The sequence below is a fragment of the Schistocerca cancellata genome, chromosome 4 (genome assembly GCF_023864275.1).
Source record: "Schistocerca cancellata isolate TAMUIC-IGC-003103 chromosome 4, iqSchCanc2.1, whole genome shotgun sequence".
Classification (NCBI taxonomy): domain Eukaryota; kingdom Metazoa; phylum Arthropoda; class Insecta; order Orthoptera; family Acrididae; genus Schistocerca; species Schistocerca cancellata.
The window spans coordinates 742,910,462-742,930,903 of NC_064629.1; the positions used below are offsets into that span (position 1 = coordinate 742,910,462).

At 41.4% G+C, this 20,442-nt stretch overlaps 1 protein-coding gene across 1 annotated transcript in view; it reads left to right on the forward strand.

Moving 5' to 3' along the window:
• The first annotated feature begins 398 nt into the window (after positions 1-398).
• The window catches only part of LOC126184464 (DNA mismatch repair protein Msh2), a 220,434-nt gene continuing 200,390 nt past the window's right edge, over positions 399-20,442 (forward strand). The window contains exon 1 of the mRNA XM_049926855.1: positions 399-531. Coding sequence (XP_049782812.1) covers positions 498-531 — 34 coding nt within the window. The 5' untranslated portion in view covers positions 399-497. The remainder of the gene's footprint in view (positions 532-20,442) is intronic.

The following is a 20,442-nucleotide window of genomic DNA, read 5'->3' on the forward strand; positions in this document are numbered from 1 at the left end:
TAACAACATACTTAAGTTAATATACCAACTTTTTCATTTTTTGTGTTTTTTTATTTTTATTTTTTATTTTTTTTAAATTTATATCTAAAAATTCTTCTTGGAGTAGAAGGAGTTGTCATTCAGAAATTCTTTTAATTTCTTCTTAAATACTTGTTGGTTGTCTGTCAGACTTTTGATACTATTTGGTAAGTGACCAAAGACTTTAGTGCCAGTATAATTCACCCCTTTCTGTGCCAAAGTGTGTGAATCCGGCTTTGGACTGTGGCGATACCTTCACAGCTGAGACATCTATTGATGCCTTCGAGAAAGTCAAAGTATATCTTTGAAAGGAGCGCATCCACAGTACCTCTTGTAACGTATATACAAGTAAAGGCACGTAGTATATAGCATATCTTCCCTAGAGAGCTTTGGAATAGGAGGGAACTTGATTGTGTTGTGTGTATATTCGTGTTGTCAAGTTGCAATTGTGAATTGAGCAGTTTAAGTGTTGTATCGACATGGGAGATGCAAAAGGCCCATATTTGAATTTAAGTATGTATTTGAAGTACTTGTGAACAGATTTATGTTTTAAAAGTATGAGTCGTCCCAAATAAGGTGCTCGTGGATTAGTCTTGTTTCATCTCTGTTCACGCCGATGCCATTCTGAACATGAGAAAGACATCAAACCATCATGTCGTATTATTGTTACTGAGCAAATTCTTTGTCAGCACCCGTTTCAGAATAGCTGCTACCTTGAGTTTGACTTTGTCATCTCTACATTAAGTTTCTTACTTAGTGACCATTTCAGTTTCGCTTTGTGTGAGGCGCTTTTGTGAAATGTTCCACATCCTTGAAAATCTCCTCGCGTTGAGTGTACGAAACAAAAGTGCATTTAATCTAAAACGCCAGTGCTTTTGTTTTACTGGCGGAAAGCTACATACCAGTATTGTCATATCCCAGATCTCAGTTTTTAATCACTATAAGCTGCTGTTTCTGAGGTTAGGATAGAGGTCTTAAAATAGGGTGCGTTTATATGCAATGAAGCTTCACTGAAATTGATTTTGTAATGGATAGAAGTGAATGAGAAATATCATAAATGATCATTTGTGGAATTCAGTTCTTTGCCTAGGTACTTACTAAACTTCGTTGCGTTTTCACTAGTTTGTGTGATCATAGCCGTATATGAAGGTAAAGGAGACCCAATACATTAGGTACAGGTATTTTTCTTTTAAATCTTGCTTCTGACAAAAATGGAAGTATCCATGCAAACACAATGAAGTAGTGTGCTGTAAATATTGTTATGAAATGTGGTGAATGAAAGAATCCTTGTACCCCTGTTTTTTACCATACTTTCGGAACACTTTTCTTTAGTTTTTCACAAAACTATATCGGTTGTCAAATTACCGTATTGTTACTGTAGTCATGGTTGCTATCTGGCACTCCCACTTTTGTGTATCATTAGGTCTGTCACATATCCTGCCAGCAATTAACTGAAGAAGGTATTTCAGATCGTGGTCTGGTTAGAGATTAGTTACTGAGCACTAATAAAAATGCTGTATGGCTCAATGTTTATGTGCACGAATAAAATCCAAATATTGCTTTCACCACTGGCATTTCGTGTGTGTGTGTGTGTGTGTGTGTGTGTGTGTGTGTGTGTGTGTGTGTGTGTGTGTGAGCAGTCCTTAGGTTGTGGACAGTTTTAGCTTGATTAATAAAAAGGATGATACTAAAAGGAAGATTTTTCGGAAGCAGTGGCCATGTGACAACTTATATTTAGGAGAAGTAGAAAAAAAAATGAATAAAATTTGTGAACAGTTGCACTTTCTGAGAAACAGCAGTTGTTGCTAGAGATGGGTAGTGTCCTCCTCCCCTTCCTACTGTGAAATTTTGCCTTTGGCAACTGAATGATCGTAGTATACCCCAAGGTTTAAATTAGGTTGTAAAGTAATAACTTAAATATAAGTTGGTGAAGCCAATGAATGGAAATGCAGATTTAAGATTTTGGTAACAGATTTGTCCGTAACACAGCCTCATGTCTACATTCGCATCATATTTACCTTACGGTGTGTGGTGGACGGTACTTTGTGCACCACTGTACTTTTATCATTTTCCTGCTCCATTCGGGAATGGTTCACGGGAAGAATGATTGCTGGTAAGCCTCTGTGTGGACTAGAATCTACTTTTTATCTTCACGGTCTTTATGCGAGATATATGTAGGAGGGAGCAATATATTGGTTGACTCCTCGAAAGACATATGCTCTTGGAATTTTAACAGTAGACCGTACTGTGATGCAGACTGCCTCTCTTACAGCTTTTGTCACTGGAGTTGACTGAGCACCTTCGTGATGCTTTTCCTCTTCCTAAACAAAATGTGTTGCTGTTCTTCGAATGTGTCCAATCTCTTCTATCAGTTCTATCTGGTATGGATCCAAGACTGATGAGCAGTACACAAGTATTCATCAAAGTAGTGTTTGTTAGCTACTGCTCCTGTCGACGGACGACATTTCCTGAGGATTCGTCCAGTGAATCTGTCTAGCATCTGCCTTACCCATGATCAGTATTATGTAGTTGTTCCATTTAAAATTGCTCTGTCTGCTTACTCCTAATTATTTTACCTGCTTCCATTGATTGTTCGGAAATACAGAAGTGTCCGATCCCGCCCGTCTGCTTTGACCCATGACGTCACAAATATGGCAGAAACGACCACAAACCAAGATTCCAATATGGCACGTATAAAGTCGTTACGTACACATTATGAGGACGAAAATACATCGAAAAGCAAACACCCACAATTTCCAAAAAAGCTTAATGACACTAACGGGAGAAGCGCGGGAAATGGGGTGTTTTTGGGTGGGGGCAAACTAAATATAAACCCACCCCCATACAAAAGCACACAAAACGACGAAAAAAATCGACATCACAAAACTCCCCAAATGCCACTAAACACAATATCATCTGGACTCGGACACTTCCCTTGACCTATACAGCTCAACAGCAGCTTCCGATCCCATAAATTAGGATCAAACATTGCCCTTGGCCTATATAGCTCAAAAACATCTGCCGATACCATTACCAACATACATAGCCAGACATTGGGATCGGACACTTCCCTTGACCTGCGCAGTGTTATCCGTCATATACATCCCTGAACAAAAACAACAACTGATTAATTTTACTAAAATTACCACACGACATACAGCGAACAACACTAAATTAACCTTCACACAAAATCGTTAACTCACTGAAACGAATTCCACTACAAACACAGCCAACACTCATAACAATTCTTGATAATGAGCAAAAGCAAACTGAGCCCATTACACAAATGAAAACCCTGAGCATACCACCAGAGAGCACAACAAACCACAACACAACATCTACAAACACACCACACTCCAAATCAAACTCCGCGCCATCATGACGTCACACACAACACCCTTACGTCACGGGTCAAAGCCGACGCGTGGGATCAGACGCTTCTGTCGACCCGATTGCTCTGCAGTCGTGTAATCGTACAATAAAGGTTCTTTCTGTAAATGTATTTGCAATACATTACATTTGTTTATGTTGAGGGGTCAGTTGCAACTTCCTGCACCATATGTCAATCCATTGCAGGTCTTCCTGCAATTCGCTACAGTTTTCTAGTGTTTAAACTTTTCAGTATAGAATAGCACCCTCTGTGAAAAATGTGGGACTTCTGATGTTATGTACTAGATCATGTATATGAGTGTCGTGAAAAGTAAAGGTCCTGCATCAGTTAAAACACAACCGACCTACCCCGGCCTGCACATCCTCCCCACAGCCCTCAAAATAAAACAAAAAATACTAAACTTGGCAGGGACACACTTCCGCCAGCAGTACTCACCTAAATGGGATTGTATGTTGGAAGAGCTCCTCTTTCTCTTCCCTATAACTGATTTAATTTCCCCACAAAATCACTCTGTCATGTTAGTACAAGTCCCAGTTTCATAATCGTTAAACTCGATAGTGTGGTTAACTACTGAATGATTATAACCCCTCTTCCCCATCCACCTATAAGACAAAAATGCATCAGAAATTATAGTAATACCCTCCTCAATATATTCCTCAATCAGACCCACTAGTTCCCTCATACTATGAAACTGCAAAACACTAAAAACATGAGTAGCATAACCTCAACCTCCCCCCTCCCAAAATAACGACCCCCCACACCAACAAAGTAACCCGAGAACTGACCCTTCCATGCTTCCTCTTACCAAGCTGTGATTCATCAATTTCTTCAACAATCCCCGGCACACCCAACTGCCCTATATACTTCATGTACTGCGGAGAAACCTCTCAACAAAAAAGAAAACCAGTCCAAAACTGTCTCACTCACACCAGCCTTCTGCACATAAAAACTTATACAGACCTGATAACAAAAATAATAAGTAAGCAAGACAATCTCTGTCATTGGCAATCTAGATTTCTCAAACCAGGTACCAGATATTGTCATACCGACAATGCCATATATACGCGTCCCTGGTCCAAGTGGCCAGAACTCTCGTCATCATGTTGTTGCCACAAACATGACACCTAACATATTCAGCAAATAAGGCCAAACATATGCAGAAACTGTATGACAGACAACATATCACCACCCCACCTCAGAATGTAATGATACACTCGTGAACTTCACAGTCATAACCTTACATAACAAAAAAGCAATTAAAAAATTAGACTTCTTTCCACACTAACACCAAACAAATAAGACCTAACAAAACCGTCAAATATACACAAAAAAAACTTAATAACTCACTGGAAACACTTCCACAACCCACAATACCACACCAACTACCTAAACTTAAAACCAAAACAGGTTGTGGTGCCAGGGATCTGCAGTGTAGCCCAAGGTAGAGCTTAGGCTGAAATCTTAGTTTGGTTGAGATTTAACGAAGCCAATGAATGTGACTAGAGTAAAACTTGCTGTTGCAATAGATTGGTCTTTAGCATAGCCCAGTGATCATTTTGAAAACTTTGTGAGGTATTTTTGAAACGTCATTTCTATGGTTATGCAAAAACCTAAGAGTACAGTTTAAATTTTACGACATATTCTGCTTTATGCGACAACATTCTGCACAGCATATTCTTTTATGTCACTGTGTTATTTTGTACACTGCACATCACTATGTCCTTTATTGAACACAATTTTCTCATTAGTCCTGCCATATTGTCTAATGATCTGACTCATCATCCGTTGTGTTCACTATTCATAATTCGCCACACATAACAGTTACCAACTGCAACATGCAACAGAAAAGCTGCTGACATCCTTTTTATCCTTTATTGCTATAAACATTGTGCACTACCAGCATTCAGCTATTTTTGCAATATACATTAGAGTTAGAGTTAAGACTTTCATTCCTAGTGACATTTGATTTCAGTTAGTTTCTGCCCCTAGTAATATGTGGGTAGAGTTACAATTTATAAGCAAGATTGGTTCCAGAGCACTTCTGTAGACGTTCCTGTTGTTGACTGATATTATGTTCATGTTTTCTTTCCCCAATCTGATATGACAAATGCTACCCTGTCTGGACTCTGAACGCACCAAATTGGATCCGTTGAGGGATTTCTCTGTCCTAAAAATCCCACATGTGCACGTCACACATACTCTGCTACCGTTTCAGACACTTTTTGCGTGTAGTGCATACCTGACCTGTTAAGGGGGTTTTCTTACATTTCTCCCCCAAACAGGGGATGTCAAGAAATCTGCATCCAACATTGTCACAGAATCATCTGAGGAAGTTGTTTAAGTCTTCCACTTAGTTCCAAACTAGAGGACCATGATGAGTTCTGGGAATGATACTACAAAATTATAGCTCTTCCAGCCCACGAGTGAGGCTAGCTGTCTTTACCAAATCAATCGTCACCTGTAGGACCCAAAGATGGCCTCTGAACCGGGGCAACAAGCATCATTCGTGCCGACATGAGCCACAATTCACAGCGCGTCGCACCTAGTGTGCTCAATCACTGCTGGCAGAGCCTTCTCCATATATGGGACAAGACCTTCTAGCAAGCACAGTGGACACTGGCCTTCTTTCACAACCTGCCTGCTATTTTTCTGAGGGGCTCCATTACCTGCCTAACCTAGAGCTCCCAGTGACAAGCAGTCCCATCCTCTGCACTTGTCCGGACACCTAAGGAAGATTGGCCTCAGTCCCAACAGAAAAGGCATTCAGGGCTGGCTCAGATATACTTTCATCAGTGAGCAATACCACAAACCAGTTTTTGGGGCATAATGGTAGAGCCGTGTTGCTTGCACCCACTTTCACCTTCCACTCAGAGGTTCACAACTCCACCATGAGGTTCACAACTCCACCATTGTTCACCAGTTACCAGTGGGTACTTGTCAATCACCTGGGATGTGCGAATTGGAAGGCACAGCATTCTCACGGATCTTAGCCAGCACTATAGGCTCCAGAGATGCCAAAGCATTTGCCTCAGGTGCCCCAGCGCCTTCACAGCCCAGGGCAGCAGCCTGAAGTCGATCAGCCCTGGCAACACACCTTCTAGCTGTTTATGGACAGTGGCCAATTCCCATCGTATCCATACCCAACATGGGCAGTCCCAGTCTATCTTTAATCAGTTTCTCTCTGCACCACAAGTATGTAGCATTAACCCAAGGAGTCACTGGATGCAAACTACATTCTGCTGTTACGCCAACTCCAATTTACACTAAGATTGAAAATCGGCTCATAGGAAGATCGTGCCGTAAAATTCACGCAGAGGACTTTAAGTTAATAAACAGTAGTCTGCCGAGTAAAATATGCAGGTAAAATTCATTTCGCCATAGAAGTATGTGGAAAACAGAAACTATATTAAATTACATTGTATTAAACTGCTAAGCTCCAGGAAGTCCACTCGGCTCTGTGACAGGAGCTACACTTACACATTATGGCAGACCAAGTAACTATTGTTGAAAGCTCACTACATGCCAAAGTGATCCAGGTACATGACTCTGTGTTTCAACATAGCCAACAAGTATTTCGGAACATTCTGCCAATCGTTCTTTCCAATTGCTGTACCATTTCAGGTGCACACTGTGATGTACCTATTATCCGTACTTCAACAGAACAGTCTGTGCAGGAATCTCAAAACGTATACATCTGACAATGTATCACTCTTGTTATGCAATGGTCTTACATTAGAGGACATTTGTAACTTGCTTTCTGAAGTTTCTATGTAGATAATGGTCAAGTCTCTGATGAAAATTTTAATGCGTAGTATATACATGTATCGTACATAAACTATGAAAAATTCAAGTGAGCTTCACTATGTAACTTGTACCAGTAGTATTGTCCTTATAGCTAGTTAATTGTTTCTATCTGTGACTTTCCAGCTAGCAAGTAGAGATTCATTTGGTATCTTACGTGTGAAACTCATTAACTGTTTGCAAAGCATTTTATGGCTAGTAAAACTACACATGGTGATGTGATCAATTTCATTCTTATATGAGTCTCATTCCCTGGATTATCTCATCTCCATTAACCTTGTATACAAACAAGAAATGACCTATAGGTTATAAAATTGTAAGTTAGGTCTGCATATTGGTGAAAACTAAAAGCTGGAAAAGTTATATAGTAAACATGCTAAAACATTTAGGTTTTGCTACTTTTGCCATAAAAATAATAGCCAAGTTTGGGAATACAGAAGTAACTAAGTCAACATGTTTGGCATATTTGCATTCATTGATGTCTTCTGGGGTAATATTCTAGGGTAACCCGTCACTTAGGCAGAATTTGTTCATACCACAAAAAAGCGATCAGAATTGTGTGGAGTTCACACACGTACATTAATTCGTTTGTAAAGTAAATAAAACATTGCTGTTTTCTATTTGCCAGTTAGATTCTTCAGAGTATCAAATATTTACCAGCTAATATCTGGCAAGTAACTCTTTAAGCAGTTAGAATATTAACCATAGCATTATGGTACATTTATTCGCTTATAATTTTCCTTTCCACAATATGTTGAAATTTGAGAGTGACAGAGTTATTTCCAAGTACAGTACTAGAAGGAAAAAATTATCCACATTACCGTTTAATGAATCTTAGCTATGGCACAGAAAGATTTGAAATATGCACCTATAAAGTTCTTTGACAATCTACCAATAGAAATAAAATTTCTGACACATAGCAGAAATGTTTTCAGGTGTAGATCAAAGAACTTTCTGCTTAACAATTCGTGCTATGTGTTTTTTTTATTATTTATTATTTTATTTTATTTTTTTTAGTTGTACATAAATTCTATGTTTGTTCTGTTGACAAGTTCCACATCATAACATTGATTGTGAATTTGATCTGTGGAACAACTGACTGACTAATTAGTACACCTGAGAGGAATGTAAATTGTTAGTTACTGCAATAAATACTCCAGTAAAAAATAAACCATGAAATTTTGTGTGATAAAAACTATGAATCTCTGTTTAAAATCTCCGTCAATGTTTTTGTCCAGTGTACAGTAGGCTGTTGTAATTTGTAGTCCAGCACCTAATCGTAATATTCATGAAATTGTTTCTGAACGTTACAGACCACTTGTCAGAGTTGAATTGTTCACCACCTGCCGAGAGAAATTACGTGAAAGTGATCAGTACTTAGTTTAGAGCACAGTGCTCAAGGAACTGATGCTATTCAAGGACTGTGAAGGAAAAATATCTTGTAATCCTCAGTCAAAGAATTCATTCTAAAGGATTACAGGGTAATTAACAAGGAAAGCTCACATGAGATGAGATTTCAAAACTTGAGTAATCGATAGTGATCGTGGTCGGTCAGCAAGTCAAAGAAAAAGAAAATGAAACACAGGCACACTGTTGGAGATTAGAGAGAGAGAGAGAGAGAGAGAGAGAGAGAGAGAGAAAGGTAAAGGAAAGAAGTACACTGTGAGGAAGAATAAAACTAAATTGATTGAAAGTCAGTTGGATCACAATACATAAAAATAACAGCTATGAAAGTGAGGAAAGATAAAATTAGAAAGTGGTGTTTGGTCTGTTAGTTAACTACATGTTCTGGGGATTGTATGTTTGGTAGTTTGATGTAGGGAGAAATAGCGAAAAAGAGAGATGCAGCAAGAGAGAGATTAGTGTCAGTTGCAACGTGGTGGGTCATAACATCTCCCTAACACTTGCGTATTGTTTGAAGCTACCAGTAACAAATCAAGCTGTCCGCTTCTGAATTGCTTTAATGTCTTTCTTTAATCCTACCTTGTCCATATCCCAAACACTTGAACAATACTCAACAATAGGTCACACTAGTGTCCTACATGCTGTCTACTTTCCAGATGAACTACCCTTTCCCAAAGTTCCCCCAGTGAACCAAAATTCGACCATTCACCTTCCCTACTGCAATCCTCACATGCTTGTTCAATTTCATTTAGCTTTACAATATTATGCTTCAATATTTTTTGATGTGGCTGTGTCAAGCAAGACACTACTTACGCTGTATCCAAATAGTATGGATTTTTTTTCCTTACTCATATCTACTAATTTAGATTTTCTACATTTAGAGCTATTTGCCATTCATCCCACAAACTAGAAATTTTGTGTACGTCATCTTTTATTGTCCTACAGTGACTAAACTTTGTATAGAGAACAGTATAGAGAACAATAGGGGTCCTTTCACAATTCCCTGGGGCACTCCTGACTGTACCCTTGTCTCTGATGAACACTCACTGTCAAGGACAACATACTAGGTCCTGTTGCTTAAGAAGTCATCAAGCCACTAGCATATCTGGGAACCTATTACATATGCTCGTACCTTTGGTAACAGTTTGCAGAGGGGCACTGTGACAAATACTTTCCGGAAATCTAGAAATATGGGATCTGTCTGTCTGCCTTTCATCCATAATTCGCAGTATATCATGCGAGAAAAGGGCCCAAGCTGAGTTTCGTATGAACAATGGTTTCTAAAACCATACTAATCCATGGGTACAAGGTTCTCGGTCTTAAGAAAATTTATTGTATTCGAACTGAGAATATGTTCAAGGATTTTGCAATAAATTGCTATTAGAGATATTGGTCTGTAATTGTGTGGTTCTGTTCTTTTTACCCTTTTTACATACAGGAGTCACTTGAGCATTTTTACAGTCACTTGAGTAGTGGTGTAAAATGCCTGGGCATTTATAAGTTGGGGCAAATGCCCCGGATAAATGCCTGGGCAAGTGTACAAAATTCATAAATGCCCAGGTATTTGTGCATTTTAAAAGTTAATTGATAAGCGGCACTAATAAACAAATTTTAAGCTGATATTTGGTATTGGAAAAGGCAGTTTTGCGACACTGCTTCTTTGCTGATTGGGTAACCAAGTTGAAAAAGCTGCTTGAGAGTTAGTGGAGAGTTATTAGGGAAAATAAATTGGACTGTAAACAGAACTTTTTACAACTTTAATGTCGTCAATTCTTGGTGTAGACATAATAAAAAAAGAAAATGACACAAGTTGAAAGTGTTTTTGAAATAAAGTATGGTTTATATAAAGTAGCTAGCCTCTAGGTAGTATTTTGACTTTTCTGTACTACTGCAAAAAAATTGGAAAGTTGTTCTGTCACTGTTCCTAACTCACACGTTTTTGAAATTCTGAGAGCACTTCACACACTTTTTGATACGCTGTTCCACTTTGTTGGAATGTGACACTTTGTATTCCTTAAAGCAATATTTACAGGATACTCCTTTCCCTTTTAAATTGAAAAAGGTCCAAACAGGCCCTACATCTGACAATAAATCTTTTTTTTTTTTTTTTTTCACTGAAAACAGTTTAACATGTAAGAATAAAATTTGTCATCAAGAAACACATGCCAGCTGTTAAATACATTCAGTAATAATTTTTTTTATCAATAATTGTTGTTCAATAATATTCAGAGATTTGACACAGATTAGAGAGAGAGAGAGAGTGTTTCCTTTCGTTCTTACAAGGAAGGACAACTCCTCATCGCACTCCAGCCACACAGATTTAGTCGTGAGATGGCCCAGTAGATAGCCTGTCAAAAACTGAACACAGATCAAGCATGAAAACAGGAAGGAGGTGTATTGAACTGTGAAAAAAAAGGCAAAATAGAAACAGTGATCAGTCAAAGATCAAGCAAATTTAAAAAGCCACGGTGTTGTCGTTATGTGGTCACAGTGTTGGACTGCAACAGGGGATATCCGTGTTCAAATCTCCCTTGTGTCCTACTTTCTTTTTTCTCACAAACGTATGAACTGTGCGTCTGGGAATAGATGTCTCTGTGTCGTGTTGTGGTGTAATGTCCTTTTGCAGCAGCAAAGTGTAAGGAAGAGACATCAAGACTTGTGTACCTCCTATTTGTTCTACACAAGTACCACATTTTGTGACTGTTTAGTTCTGTTTTGGAAGTTTTGACTCTTGAATTCCTTTGTTGTAACATAGTTGACATCGTTTCTTTGTTCTTTTCGTTTCTGGGGAGGTCTATGTGGCTTCTCGCCTGCTCTCACTATTCATAACATTTACTTGCGATGTTAACATATTCTTACCACATGATCCATATTCTATAACCAGTGCATAGTATAATTGCCAAGGCCACAGAAGGGGATTAGACACATCAGTGGCTGGATGGACAGTTCATAATTGTGTGGAAAAAAAATATTCGTGCATGAGAGAGATTTGAACATGGATCTCCCTCTTCACAGTCCAACACCGTGGCCACATAACTAGGATGCCGTAGCTCTTCAAATTTGCTCGATGTTGCACACCTTCAGCTTGGACCATTCATTGTTTCTATTTTGCTTCTTTTACCACAATTCAGTACACCTCCTTCCAGATTTCATGCTTGATCTATGATCAGGGCCATCTTACCACTAAATGTTGGGGGGAGGGGGGGGATGTGATGGAGAGTTTCCCTTGTTAGTAAGAAACTAACTTTTGATATCAGGAGTATCATCCCATTCTATATTTTAATTGGTAAATTATACATTCTAACAACAAAAAATTGAAAAAATACTATTTTATAAATGCCCAGATTTTGGGCATTTAAAACTGCTAAGAACAAATTTCCGTGCAAATGCTCATTTATAAATGCTCTACCCAGTGGGCATTTGCCCAGCCCATGTCACTGCACTCCGGACTTTGCCCTGGGCAAGAGATTTATGATGAATGCAAGCCATGTAAGGGGCCAATGCCATAGGGTACTCTTTGTATAACTGAATTCGGATACCTTCTGGACCTGGTGACTGACTTGTTTTCAACCCTTTCAGTTGTTTTGCTATGCCAGGAATACTTACTACAATGTCATCCATATGGAAGTCTGTTCAATGGTCAAATGACAGTATGTTTATCTGTTTCTGCTGCGTTAACGGTTACCTAATTGCCGAAATTTAATACTTCGGCTTTTGTTTTGCTTTCATCAGACTGGTCAATGAGTGAGTGAGTGGATGGAAGCCTTGGACCCGCTTAATGAGTTTACATAGGACCAGAATTTTCTCTGGTTTTCTGTCAGATCTTTTGCTAAGGTAGACATGGTAGTTCTATGCATTGTGCATAGTTCTTTCCAGATGCACAAATCTCTACGAACCTTTGTCTGTCGTCATTTGTGCATTCTCTTTTGAACTAAGAGTGCAACCGCATTTGCTTCATCACCACCTTCTGTATTTGTTTATTAGATGTTCAGTCCTTAATCCCCTTACTAGGCACACAGTTCTTCAGACCAAGAACCATGGTATGCTTAAACTTTGCCCACTCTCCTAGCTTTCTTGACTTATTAACTTTTGTAAACATAGTTGCTTTAATGACATCATGATCACTTGTTACTGTCTCTGTGCCAACAGTGTTAGTTAGGTCCGGCCTGTATGTAGCTACAGGGTCTAAGGAATTTCCATTGCATGTGGGCTGGTGAAGTGGCTGCTCAAGACATGTTTTCAGAAAACATGATGAAATGTACTTCACAGGGCTGACCGTCTGTAACCCTCTGCAATGAATCAGGAGATGTTCCAGTCCATACTCAGTAAGTTGAAGTCACCTTTAACTGGTACTCCATGATCTGGGTATTTATGCACTACTGATCGTAGACTTTCTTTAAATGACTTGAGAACTGTCACAGCAGAATCGGGTGGTTGGTAAAACCATCCAACTTGGCTTCACTTAGACTTTGTATATGCAACCAGGTAACTTCAGTCACACTCAATTTCGACCTCAATGGAGGCAATATTTTAGTCAACTGCAATGAACACTCTCCCCCCCCCCCCCCCCTCATTAGCATCTAAAACTCTCGGCCTCAAGAGTAATTTGAGTGTGAGAACCTTTCTGGAGGGCAGTAAATTCGGGAACTTTGTTACAAACACTTTGACAATTTACTGATAAAATTTTTATAGTCAGAATGGCTTTACTCTAATTGTGGTCTGAATTTACTATCTGCGTATCGATTGGCAACTGTCTATCAGAGTCTAGCCTAACCCCCCCCCCCCCCCACCCCCCCCCTTGTGCACGCCACATGTACTCTGCTACCCAAGGAGCTGTTTCCTTTGTATTGTGTACCATGACCTATTAAAGTCGTGCAATTCTCCATTCCATAATGCAAATCCAGAAATCTGCAGCCAAGACCATCACAGAGTTAACAAAACCTTTAGTTGAGACTCTCCACTTGGCTCCAAACCAAAGGACCCTTATTAACTGTGGGAACAACCGCCAAATTGCAAGCTCTGCTTGCACCCCATGTATGAGTCTAGCAGTCTTCACGACCTCCGCCAGCCGCCTGTATGATCTGAAGATGACCTCGGAACACAAGCAACTGATATCATTGGTGCCAACATGAGCCACAACTTGCAGACAACTGTTGCAAATATCTGCTGAATCGCCAGAGAAAATGTGCCTGATGACTCTTAGAAGAGAGACCCTGTGTGTGTGTGTGTGTGTGTGTGTGTGTGTGTGTGTGGGGGGGGGGGGGGGGGGGGGGAACGTAGTTAAAAAATATGTAGTCCATTCTGTCCAAACATTTTTTATAGTAATGTGTAAAAATTTGAAGAAAATTGGTCAAGAAATTTTCACAAGTTTTGGTAACAATGTTAAAGTAAGACTTGTCTTTATATAGTAGTATTGATATATGGTATTTTATTTATAAATTCATTATATTATCATCTTTGTGAAATCTAATAAAAAAACATTAGTGATTGGAAAAAGATAAGATATAATCCTACAATTACACCCCAGATATAGTGTGTATAAACCATCACCAGCTGAGCTTAAACCCTGTTGTACACTGTATCCTTGCCAGTGTTTGTGAAACTCAAGTCACAGCACCTTCTGTTCTGCCTGTTCACAATTTCAATTGTGTAGATAAAGCCCATTGCTTTTGTAGGACTCTGTAGAACTTGAGTTGCTGCATGTCTTGTTGCCAGAGATTTAGTTACATGGTCCACAGCATGAACAAATATTATGAATTACACATGACTTGGGTTAAAGTGCACTTTCATTGCTGGCAGTTTTTGTGTTGTGTGCTGATGTCAATTATTGGCGGTGGTTGTAGCCAATAAGGTGATAGTACATGGTAGCCAATGGGGATCTCTATACCTAATGATATCTTTTGACAGAAGATACAATTTGATTACATTAAATGGTTTTTTTATCAACAGCACTAGAATAACTTTTACTGATCTGGTTATTATGAATTTTAAGGTCACTTACTGAGTTTTTTATTTCTTTGGCGACTTGAAAAAACTAGATGTGCTGACAGACTGACCTGTAGTGAAGCCAAAGCCCTAGGTTAGGTGGGAATGTGATGATTTGCTTGTGAGTTGGTGAAGCCTATGAATCTCGACGCAAAAATATGATTGTCATAATAGATTGGTGTGTTCCTTAGTCACAGATATACATTCATCATTGCAATAACCTACTTTTATCTTTTGTTTCCAATTTTCCCGAAAATTCCGATGACATGGATAAATTCTAACCTAATAGAAGAAAATTCCATCTAACTTCATGTAAGAACCATAGAAAATTAAGAAGAATAATCTCATTGACTACATTCATCTGACTCGTGAATTGTCGTGTTGACCTCCCGTGATTCATCACGTGAACTCTTACCAACAGCAGCACGCAACACAAAAGCCGTGGACACTGTAAGTGCATTTTTATAAATGACTTAGTGCATACCAATTGAATCTCTCTACAGCAACAATAAGTAACATATTTGTTACGATTACAAACTGCAGTACATAATATTAAGAACCCTGTTCATAAAGTATGTTTAATACATTAGGCACTAATAATTATTCTTACTGATATCTGAAAATGTAACTACAATAGCCGTTGATGTGCTTGACACTTCAGTTGTTTGCAGTCCTTGGTTCCCTGAACCATAGAAACTCCCTGTTCAATATTTGGTTGCAAATATTATCTATAGTTACCCAGGAATCAAGGGTTTTTTTTTTCCTCCTAATATCACGGTTTGGAGGACACGGTAATGTATGGTCAGGTGTACCAGTCTCCCTCTCTCCACATTCACATCTGTCTGACTGACTTTTGCTGATTTTATGTTAGATATATAGTGTACATCTCATGTTCCATTATGATACTGCACCATGCCATTCTTGAATGTCAGGAAATAATTGGTAAACAGAACAGCCATCACTATAATTTTTGTGAAGTATCCTCTGTAACATACTGGTTCTCCAGTACTAAAGTTACACTTTGTGTTTGTTCTTCAGTGATATGCCTCACTATCTCAATGGTCTCTTGTCACAACCAGTACCACACAATTCTGTATGTGACTATCGTTAGTAGGATATATTCTCAGAATTGCTAAAAATGCTCCTATTTGAGTGTACCAAAAACACCCGTTACTCTTAGAAGCACGTCATTGCATACATCTGGGTGTGATCTTGCACATTGCTAGCACAACTACCGGACCCACATCCTTGCTGCAAATGCAATAATAGCAATAACGATGACACTATGGTGCAGTCTTCACTACTGACAAAGCAGGCCAGCTTGTCCGTGGTTTTGTAAGCTTTCTCAGTGACTTTAATGAGCATAACCGAGAAATTTCTTTTTTCATCGATGTACAATCCTTAATATCTACACACCTGACTTTTATAAATCGAACTTTCTCAAAATTTGAGAGTAGGATTTCTTGGTAGAGAAAATGTATATTTTAGCACTAAAAATGTTATTTTCGTGGGCAACTGCTGTGAATTTGTTGTTAATGCACCATTGCTGCATCAGTGATAAAACAGCTTTGTCCTCAAGTCTTCTGAGACAATTATCAGAATGTTACCCTCTTAAGTGATGACACTGTCTACGTTGTACTCCTCAGCCAGCACAGCTAGCAAAGGTTTAATGGTTAGATCCAAAAAAAAAAAAAAAAAATATTATGAGCCACAGCTGGAGCCTTGAGATCAGCTCTTGGTAATGTCATTGATTAGCTTTAGCTGTGCAGCCTGCCACTCTTTCGTAACAGTAGTCCCCCAGACTATTGTAGAGGCATTATGGGGTTTGGAGATATTAATCATGTGAACATCACAGAGCATAGGAGATTATCAGAGGCACCTTTGATATCCACTATTGTAACTACTCCATATTTCTTCAGGGTACTGTCCTCCACAGTTGTAACCCTATGTATTGTATTATAGTAGATGTACCCTTTCTGAACCCAATCTGGTGCAACCCAAACCATTCCCTGTGCACCTACAAACATCCACACAGGAGCCTCTCCCCCCAGGGGGTCCACAACTCTTTTGTGGATACGTGTGTAGCGAGCACAGGACCCCGAGCTAATGTGGCCCTCCTTCCTTTCCGGGCTGCATACCTTCCTTTTCCGCATCCTTCCCTCTCCCCCATCTTCGCCCCTCCTCCCCTCACCTCTGGCTCTTTCCTTCCCTTTCTCCCCCTCTGGGAGTATGGTTTGTGCCTACGTCCGGAGACGGACGCTCGTAAATGTACTGCATTCTTCGCCCTCTCTGCTTGTATCCTTCCTTTGTCCTTCCTTTTTCCTTACCTCTTCTCTTTACCCTTTTCTCCGCTGCGGCGTTTGAGACCTCTCCTCTTTCCTTTCCCTTTCTTTGTTTTTTCCCTTTCTCTTTCTTCCTCCCTGTGCGTGTCTGAAGGCCGACCCACACATTTTTGTGCGTAGCCGGTGACGGGGTAACGCGTAAGTCCCCGCCCCGGGTAGACAGGTAGGACACGTACGTACCCCCTGGTAACGGCCAGGCCCAGGGAGGGGTGATTACCCGAGCTGATACCTTCCGAAAGTGCCGATTGGTCCCTCCGTCCGTTTGTCGGGAGGTGTGACCTGAGGTGTGAACAATCACCTTAGGCGGGAGTGCCCTCAGAGAGGCCCGCCACTAGGGAGGAGCGCGCCATCGGAGACGCCGGTAATCATGGGGGATTCTTCCGCAATGGTTTCCTCACCTTCCACTATGTCTGCTCACAAGCCTAAGTTCACTGAGTCTCAGCCACAGACAGTTCTTCCGTCGTTGCCACAGTTCCTTGTTGTTTCTCGGTCTGACGAAGGTCACGACTTCTCCACGGTCAACCCTTTCATTATTCAGAAAGGTGTCGACGCAATTGCAGGTCCTGTAAAGTCTTGTTCTAGATTACGGAATGGCACCTTGTTGTTAGAAACAGTCAGTGCCCTCCAGGCAAAAAAATTGCTGCGTACTTCACTGCTCCACACCTGCCCTGTCCGGGTTGAAGCGCACCGCACTTTAAAATCCTCGCGTGGAGTCGTTTATACACGCTCCCTCGATGGATTGTCTGACGAAGAAATTCAGCACTACCTGTCTGACCAGGGCGTAACAGCTGTTCATAGAGTTATGAAAAGGGTTGACACGAACATCATTCCAACCCGCACTGTCTTCTTGACATTTGACAAAGTTCAACTTCCATCAAAAATCAAAGCAGGCTATGAGATCCGTTCGCCTTTACGTCCCAAACCCTACGCGTTGCTATCGGTGTCAGCGGTTCAATCACACCAGACAGTCCTGTTCCAATCCGGCCAAATGTGTTACGTGTGGCAAGGATGCCCATGGGGGTGCTTGTCCATCTCCATCCCCTCGCTGCATCAACTGTATGGGTGACCACGCTGCTTCCTCTCGAGATTGCCCCGTTTTTAAGGACGGAAAGCTCATCCAGGAAATCAGAGTGAAGGAAAAGGTGTTGACCCTTGCTGCTCGAAAATTATTCACCAGTCGACAGCCCACCGTACCTCAGACAGGAAAATACAGCACTGTCCTTGCTTCTCCTTGGCCAACAAAGGAGGCGGCCATGCAGACTTGCGACCTCACTTTTAGTGCCACGGTCGTCAGATCGGCCAGCGCAAAGATCGCCCGTTCAACCTCACCACTTTCGCCTGCCCACTCTATGGCTCACCCTTCATCGGGTTCTGCTAAATCTCGAGCCCAAAAGTCAGACTCCAAGACTTCGAAAAAAGAGCATACTCATGAAGATTTTTTACGTACCCCAACTTCACAACCATCAGTTCCTCCTTCATCTAAACATCATATTTCCAAGAAGGCTACAAAGAAACCCAGTTCATCTCCTTCTCCGCCAAGGCGTGTCCCATCTACAGCACCACCTGGCGGAAATCGCCCTCGGCAGTCTTCCGTGTCGCCAAGGCGCACTGCTGGCGGCCGATCAACCGGCCGATCGCTGGTGGCAGTAGCTGCTCCTGAACAACCTATGGATCAGGATCTTCTGCCTTCAGCTGAATGCCATTCCATGCTGTCGGTCGCAAGCTCTGAGCAGTCGTTGACTTGACAGCAACCTTGGTCACATTCCTCCTTTTTCTGTTCACCCTATGTCCATTATCAACTGGAATATCCGCGGCATTCGAGCCACTCGGGATGAATTGTCGATCCTCTTACGATCCTACTCGCCGGTCATCTTCTGTCTTCAGGAAACAAAGCTCCGTCCCCATGACCGCTTTGTTCTCCCTCATTTTCAGTCCGTCCGATATGATCTCCCCTCTGTTGAAGGCACTCCAGCCCATAGAGGACTCATGATTCTTCTCCATGATACTCTCCTTATCACCCAATCCACTTAAACACTTCCTTCCAAGCTGTCGCCGTCCGTCTTTCCCTTTCTGGATACACGTTCTCTCTTTGTACTGTATACATTCCATCGTCCACACCAATGGCACGAGCCGATCTCCTTCATCTTCTTGGTCAGCTTCCACCCCCCCTTATTGCTGGTTGGGGACTTCAATGCCCACCACTCGCTTTGGGGATCTCCACATCCTTGTCCACGTGGCTCACTATTGCTAGACGTCTTCCACCAAGTGGATCTAGTTTGCCTCAACACTGGGGTCCCTACATTTTTGTCTGCCTCCACGACAAATTTCTCTCGTTTGGACCTTGCGGTCTGTACTGTTCGGCTAGCTCGGTGCTTCGAATGGTTCGCCCTTGTTGACACACACTCGAGTGACCACTTTACATGTGTCCTTAGATTGCAGCCTCAACTGGCATATATGCGCCCTCGACGCTGGAAGTTTGCCCAAGCCGATTGGACACTTTTCTCGTCTCTAGCGACATTCGATGACCGTCACTTTCCCAGCGTCGACGATGAGGTCACACATATTACCGACGTTATTCTTACAGCTGCGGAACGTTCAATACCATGCACATCCGAATTGCCCCGGTGCCCCCCAGTTCCTTGGTGGAACGAGGCATGCCGTGACGCAATACGTGAGCGGCGACGTGCTCTTCGCGTTTTCCGCCACCATCCTACTTTGGCCAACTGTATCCGCTATAAGCAGTTCCGTGCGCGATGCCGTCGTGTCATCCACAATAGCAAGAAGGCAAGCTGGAAATTCTTTATTAGCTCATTTAACACCTTCACTCCCTCCTCGGAAGTTTGGAGGCGGCTTCGACGGTTCTCAGGCGCGCCTAGTTTCTCCCCGGTCTCTGGGCTCACTGTCGCGCATGATACATTAGTGGACCCCGTCGCAATTTCTAACTCATTGGTTCAGCACTTTGCTGAGATTTCGAGCTCTTCCAATTACCCGCCAGAGTTTCTCCCGAAGAAACGTGCAGCGGAAGTGCGACCTCTTACTTTCTCCTCTCCAAATCACGAAAGCTACAATACTGTTTTCTCCATGCGGGAACTCCACCATGCACTCTCTTCTTCTCGCTCCTCCGCCCCAGGACCGGATGGTATCCACGTCCAAATGTTGCTGCATTTATCAACCCATAGTCTGCATTACCTCCTTCGCCTTTATAATCGAATTTGGACCGACAGTACTTTTCCCAGACGATGGCGGGAATCTATCGTCGTTCCTATTCCGAAACCTGGAAAGGACAAACATCTCCCCTCTAGCTATCGCCCCATTTCTCTCACGAGTAGTGTCTGTAAGGTTTTGGAGCGTATGGTGAATTACCGTTTAGCTTGGTGGCTGGAATCCCACAGTCTTTTAACACCTGCCCAATGCGGATTCCAAAAGCATTGTTGTGCAGTTGACCATCTTGTTGCTCTCTCCACTTATATCATGAACAATTTTCTCCGGAAACGCCGAACA